The sequence below is a fragment of the Denticeps clupeoides genome, chromosome 7 (genome assembly GCF_900700375.1).
Source record: "Denticeps clupeoides chromosome 7, fDenClu1.1, whole genome shotgun sequence".
NCBI classification, from domain to species: domain Eukaryota; kingdom Metazoa; phylum Chordata; class Actinopteri; order Clupeiformes; family Denticipitidae; genus Denticeps; species Denticeps clupeoides.
This window is the reverse complement of record NC_041713.1, coordinates 18,033,677-18,040,386: the sequence shown is the minus strand read 5'-3', so window position 1 is coordinate 18,040,386 and position 6,710 is coordinate 18,033,677. Positions and strand designations below refer to the sequence as shown.

The 6,710-nt window shown below is 46.3% G+C and overlaps 1 protein-coding gene across 1 annotated transcript; it reads right to left on the bottom strand.

Moving 5' to 3' along the window:
* Positions 1-4,062: 4,062 nt before the first annotated feature.
* On the bottom strand, positions 4,063-6,577 carry lpar2a (lysophosphatidic acid receptor 2a). The gene is made up of 2 exons (XM_028985013.1): positions 5,516-6,577; positions 4,063-5,281 (listed from the first exon to the last, which is right to left on the bottom strand). The coding sequence occupies exons 1-2, from the start codon at positions 6,243-6,245 to the stop codon at positions 4,953-4,955; spliced, it is 1,059 nt and encodes a 352-aa protein (XP_028840846.1). The 5' UTR covers positions 6,246-6,577; the 3' UTR covers positions 4,063-4,952.
* Between the last annotated feature and the right edge of the window lie 133 nt (positions 6,578-6,710).

Sequence of the window (6,710 nt, the reverse complement as noted above, 5' to 3'; positions counted from 1 at the left end):
GGACTCTCCTTCACAGTGTGGACACACTGTGGACTTCCTTTTGATCTGTGCTGGAAGGAACCGGCAGTTGCTCCTGGAGAACTAGGTGGATGGCTGTGCGACCTGAGAAGCTGGCGAAGGGAGAGGAGTCACCTCCTACCAGTTCTCACACTAATCCTTACCACGCTTCTTACCAAAGTGCTGTCCACAAAAACAAAAAAAGTTAGCACCCCCTTCAAAGAACAACCTCAGCAAACTCAAACAGACGGATCTTTTTTTTTTTTTTTCTCTTCTTTCTTATCTTGACTTTTTTTTTTTTTTTTTACATGGTAACATCTCCTTTGGTCAGTTCTATGTTGTCATAAGGTTTATTAAATGGTTTAATACTCTTAATATACAGACCTAAGGTTTACAAGCGTTCGGTAAATGCGTTAAGCACAAGTGTTAATATCCGTGGCAGGGGCTGTAGAAACGCGAACTACAGCAGAGGGGACCGGGGAGGTCTGTGGAGGATGGGGGGGAGAACAGGAGAATGTAGAAAAAAAATTCTTGTGTGGGTTTCAGTTTTTTTTTTTTTTTTTTTTTTCTCCTCCTCTTAAAATGATTTTTAAGGGGGGGGGGGCATGGAAGTAGGTGGGCAATTGAATTGGGGGGTGGGGTATTATTATTTTAAATAATTTTTTTTTTTTTTTTTTGATAATGTGACTGTCTTCCATGCATGTACACTTTTTGAGCTGTTTTAGTCCTCTGTTTTTAGATTCAGTTTCGTTAAAGGTAAAGCTGTATTGTAGAAAGGAGACTGTATAATAATAATAAATGAGACCAAAAAGAAATAGACGAGTGCATAACATTGTGCTTCATACGTGCACGCTGATCTGCCATTTCAGGCCGGCGGCCTGCTGTTCTGGTTTTGTCGCTCCCATCCCGCTCTCCCATGCTAGCACACACACTCACAGCCACTGTAGACTACAGAGTACAGTTGTTACCAAAAATGTTAGCGAAGTATCTAATTCTGACTTTCTATAGCTCAGTGTTAATCCTGCCGCCCCTGCCTTGTTGTTTTTAGTGGGCGTATTGTCACCTTTTGATTGTATTTACGCCTACGATGACACCCCCTGATGTTGGTGCGGCACAGTGCCCTGGTTTTTCTAGCTCATCCTGTGAAGGTTTTTTTTTTTTTTCACCCCCATCTCTCCCCCCTCCCTCCTTCTGTCTTCAAGGCCATCCAACAAGGGCTCTCTACCCACTTAAAAAATGAACCAAAAAGAGCAGCGTGGGGTGTGCGGTGAGACGTGGGGTACTGTAGCAGTCACTGATAGTTAGCTGGCCACATCCGCTCCGTTATGGAGTTACGCCTGGGTGTCGGCCACCTGGATTCGGCCGTTTGATCGCCCCTCTGGCTACACCTGGATGAGCTACACCCACACATGAAAGTTTTTTTTTTTGTTTTCTCTCAACACTAGTTTTTGTACAGCGTAGAACCATGCTGTAGTCATACCCAGGGCATTTTGATATGTGAACGGGGGTGGAAAAGACCAGAAACGATAGACTTCATAACATTGCAATGTAAATTTGGGGTGGGGGCGGGTTGTTTTATATTGTGCACATCAAAGAACAAATTCTGAGGAGCTTTTCAAGCTGTCACCCAGATTGTGTCCTCTGTACTTTACTGTTACTTATAAACGTTAAGTATGGCTGTCTCTTAAAGGAAAAAAAAATAATGCTATTACTACACCAAAATACTTTTCCTCTTTGCTACCAGTCATCTGTGGATGTCACTGTACAGATTGTGGAATGTTTCAGCATAACTTTTTTTTTTTTTTTTTATAAGAAAATTATAAATCTTATTTTAATTTCTTTTCTCTGTTCATGAGATGCCTGGTAATTTTGTTTTTTGCCTTTTCTCTGTTCATGTGAAAGTTAAATTTTCAAGACTTTTTTTTTTTTTTAATAATTTGTGCTTTGACCGTGGGTCTCTTGGGCTATTTTGATTTACTTTTGTGTGCTCAGTGGGAACTGAAAGTGTGAGTTTTTGGTGCAGTGTGAAACCTTTTTTTTTTTTTTTTGGAGGGGGTGGTGGTTGAAATTCCAGGTTCTGCTCTGAAATGCATGAATAGCAGAAGTGTAGACTGTAGCACTTTTCACGCAGACAGAAGCTCACTACAGGCAACAGATTTTAAATTAATGCTGTCTGGGAGATGTAGCCAACTCTCACGTCAAATGTAATCATGGGTCATAAATAGTTTTTGCTTTTATTATGTGATTGCATTTCTTAACACAGACCGTTCATGTGTTTTTAAGATGGTACTGTTTTTTTTTTTTATTTTCTTCTTCTTTTCTTGCCCTTTGACCCCCCACCACCTGTCTAGTTACTTGTCTCTGTGCTGCTGACATTGGTGGGCGGTTTCACAAAAAGTGTTGCGTTCTTTCCACTGCACCAACTCCTACATTTTGTTTTATGCTTTTATTTTATTAAATATATATTTTAATTAGAATAGTTTGTCACTTCACTCATCTACCTTCTGTCTTCACCCCATTTCTCTCCTCTACCTCTCTTTCCATTTCTCTTGTATATAAACCCCAGTTTTCAGACCTGTGAGTCTGTATGAACTCCTTTTATACCTCAACTTTAGAACTGTTCTAGTAAGAGAATATCAAAAATAAATGAGAATTGTAGTGTTCCTTAATAGAAAAACAAAAACTAATAAAATAATCTAGTGTGCTTTTATCCTTTTTTGGGGTGTTTTCTTTGGGGGATGTTTATTTGCTTGTTTTAATGGAAATTACATCTAGTCACTACATCTATGCTATTGTGACAAAAAATAAAAGATATGAAAGAATTGCACTGTTTTAATATCTTGCACAAGCCAGTGTCTTTCAGCGGGATTGGTCATTTGCATTAATTTTTATTCCGATAAGGTTACTTTCACTAATTACAGGGATCTTCCTGCCGGGAATGTTGCTCAGGCACACCGGGGTACTGACGGAGTCGGATCTATTACCAGGCTACAGTTACAAAATTATAGCATTATAGGAACTGTTGGAAAAGTCAATAATACATGAAAAGAAAACATGGTCATTTTGAACGTATAATATGCAGAACCTGTTTTTATTTACCTGCCAACATTCCCTGAGCACGTATGCCGTAGGTCTGGAAAAGTTCTCAGAAGTGGAATATTCCGTGTCTGTTTTAATGTACCTAGACACATATTAAGGACTGGATGAGATTTTTTTAAAGCAACATTCAGTTAGTACGTTCTTAAGTGCAATTACTCCAAAAATTAGACTGCAATTCCCAAGGCTGTGTGTACTAATCAAATTAAAATAATTATGCCTTCAGTAATTATCATTGGTAAGCTGGGGCACTATTTTCAATAAGCGTGGTGCTTATTTTCTAGTGTGAAGCCAAAGGAGTCTTCTGGATTTACCTAAAAAAACAGATTGAATTAGAAACAAACACGTGACATAGTGATGGATTCAGTTCAAATAGACCAGAAGTAGGGTGTGTGAGGGCTGTCAGTCAACTTAATTATTGTACTCTGGATGACAGAATCTCAAGGAAGAGATGTGTAAGTATTTAATTCCTGTTTCATCTGTTTACGCAAATCCACCGTTCACTCACACCCATGGCCACCTAGTGTATATGCAAATTCCGCACACACAAAGCTGGGGCCTGGATTCAAATCCACAACCTTGGAGGTGTGAGGCCACGATGCTGCCCACAGCAAGAACGATACGAAAATAAGTCTAACTTTAAGAACTGGGATCTTTGACCTTGAACGGCCTAGTCTTCATTGGACATAAAAATACCTGGCAACACCCAACACACACACAAACACACACTCCGAGGCAGCGTTTCCTAAACCCGTCCCCAGGGCATCCCAGCCAGCACGTTCCGGGTACCAGTTTCAACATGTTGGCTGTTTGTGGGACTGCTCACCGCATGCCTTTCTGAGAGATCAGTAGTTTTCTGCAGATTATCTTCAACTTCAATTGGTACAAAACGTTACAAATGTTTAAAAAAAAAAAAAAAAAATCCTCAATGACTGCACACAAATGATAGTTTCACAAAGGGTAGAAATGTAAGTATATATATATATTCATTTATTAAAAGCCTTTTAGTTGCTAGTGGGTTTTTTTCCCCTTGTGATCCCTAGACCAGTATCAGTTTCGTTTCTAAGATGTAAATGTGGGTTGTACTTTGTAGCGTGACTTCTCATTTTGGACTAAACCATTCTGGAGCTAATCTGCCCTCCTTAATTTACCTGGAACCCCTAAATGCTTCCAGATTCCCGCTTCCTTTCCATTTAGATTATTTAATTAGCTTAACACTGCGGTAAGATTTGAACGATTGAGGTGGAATTTTGCTTTAATAAAAATTACACTCCACTTTATTCCAGTCAAATATCAAGATGTTCCAAAGTCTGGTGGTGTGATCTTACTTAATCCTTCGGCAATCCGACCTTTGGTACAAAAAAAAAATTATTAGTTACCTAGAAATATTGCAAAACCCTAATGTTTTACATTTCTAGTCAAATTCCTATAACTTTCAGGTTTTTTTCCCCCCCAGAACTTTATGATGTTGCCCTCATCAATGTTTCCACGTACCGGACACACAAAACCCGAAACAGACAGACGAGAGACATAACAGGCAAAGACGATGAACCGCGTAAGACACCGTAAAACTGGAACTTCGTGTTTTTATTGCCGTTTCATTGCATCAGCAGAGACGTGAACGACCAAGCGAACCCATACGAAGGCGTCAGCATGCTGAGACGGTAAAGTTAACGTGTTTCTTTGACGGCTATTGTGGAATGTTGAACGTTCAAGTTCTTCCTTAAGGCCGTGACGTCAAATCAACGGCGCGGCAGCTCTGATGGCGAGTCAACCTGATGCCCAAAGACCTGCGTGTGCACGCGAATGTACACTTCACCCCCCACAACATCGGCGTGACGAGGAGTTGGCGGGGATTTCTACGGTGAAACGAGAGGCCTGCTGAGGGAGCGGCACCTTGCGTCACTGTCAGACCTCTCAATGGTCCCTTTCTGGGAAGTTCTGAAGTGAGCCGAGGCGATCATCTCTTGCTGCTCCTCGCCGCTCCTGAACAGGCAGCAGAGGATCCGCTTGAAGGTCCGCCGCATGTCCCGGTCTCGGAAGGAGTAGATGATGGGATTGACCAAGGAGTTGCACTCGGCCAGCACCAGGCAGTACTTCTCGTACTCCAGAATCGCACACGCCTTGCAGTCCAGCCCGTCCAGCAGGAGGATGACCAGGGCCGGCGTCCAGCAGATGACGAAGGCGCCTGGGTCAGACCGGAGAGACACGGTGAGGAGAGCGGCGGGTGGATAAGATCGGCGGGTCGCTGCGGCGCAGACAGGAAGTCTGAGAGGAGCGCGGGCTGCAGGCCGGACTGGTTTGGTGGGCTGAACAAAATGGAACGCGGTCCTTCTGGACCAGGACGCTCGGGCCACCGGTTAATACAATACACCGGACAAAACCAGTCTGGTCGCGCGCTCGCGCTAAAAACAAATCTTACCCAAGATGATGACGACGGTCTTCATCAGGCTCAGCAGCGTCTCGCTGTACCCCTGGTCCACGGTGTGCGGGATCATGGTCCGGCTGTTGCGGCGCACGTAGGCGAAGATGCGCGCGTACATGGCCACCATGACGGAGAAGATGAGGAGGTTGAGCACGGCCCAGACCACCAGGAAGCTGCGGCTGTAGAGCGGCGCCGCCGTCGAGCACGTCCCCAGGTCGCACAGGCAGTTCCAGCCCATGGTGGGCACCAGGCCCGTGACGACGGCCACGGCCCACAGGCCCAGGATCAGCAGCAGCACGCGCTGGTTGGACATCTTGCTGTGCAGCTGCATGGCGAAGACGGTCTGGTGGCGCTCCACCGCCAGCGCCAGCAGGTTGGCCACCGAGGCCGTGAGGCTCATGTCGATCAGCGCCCCCCGGACGAACCACTGGCGCACCGACAGCCCGATGGTGTAGGGCCCGGTGTGGAAGAGCAGGTACAGGTAGGACATGCCTGCGAACAGGTCCGCCCCGGCCATGTTGCCCAGCAGGTAGTAGATGGGGTAGTGGAAGTGGCGGTTGATGGCTATGGCCGCGATGACCAGGAGGTTGGAGAAGACGACGATGAGGCACACGACCAGTCCGAGCGACACGATGACGTAGTCCTGCGTGCGCCAGTCCGGCGTGATGCTCTTGTTGCTGTTGTTGTAGAAGAACGCCACGGGCTTGTCATAGTGACACTCGTACATCCTCGTGGATATAAATGGTTAAAGAGAAGAAACCGGAAGGAGCTGGAGGACTCCCCCCCCCCGCGTCCTTCTTCGCTCCGGGGGGGAAGCGGACGCCTTTGTCGGTAAAGGAGAGGTGAGGCGGGCTGGAATCCGCACATCCGGCGACACCTGAGGCTCCTCTCGGCGGAAGCGGGGAGCGGGAACTCTTCTCCGGCTTCAGCGCGGTTCCTCCCCTCAGGTGAACCGGAGTCCGTCGACTGAAGAAAAACGCCCCGCGTTCAGCCTCCTCCTCACCGCGGGCGACTCAGCTGAGAAGTGACATGTCCCGCGAAACCTGCCAACTTCGGCTCGGCCCGACCCGCGGAGCGCGCGCCCCCGATTGGCCGCGGCTCGCGCGCGGCGGTCCAATCAGCGCGCGCGCCCGCGAGCGGAGTTCCGGTGTCGCCGCGGCGCCGTCAGAACCCCGAACCGACGCTGGACCTC

Excerpts from the sequence above, each read along its gene's own strand:
- lpar2a (XM_028985013.1), bottom strand. The coding sequence starts at position 6,245 with ATGTACGAGTGTCACTATGACAAGCCCGTGGCGTTCTTCTACAACAAC. Across the intron at positions 5,282-5,515 it reads GACCGTCGTCATCATCTTGG|GCGCCTTCGTCATCTGCTGG; the intron begins GTAAGATTTGTT and ends GGTCTGACCCAG.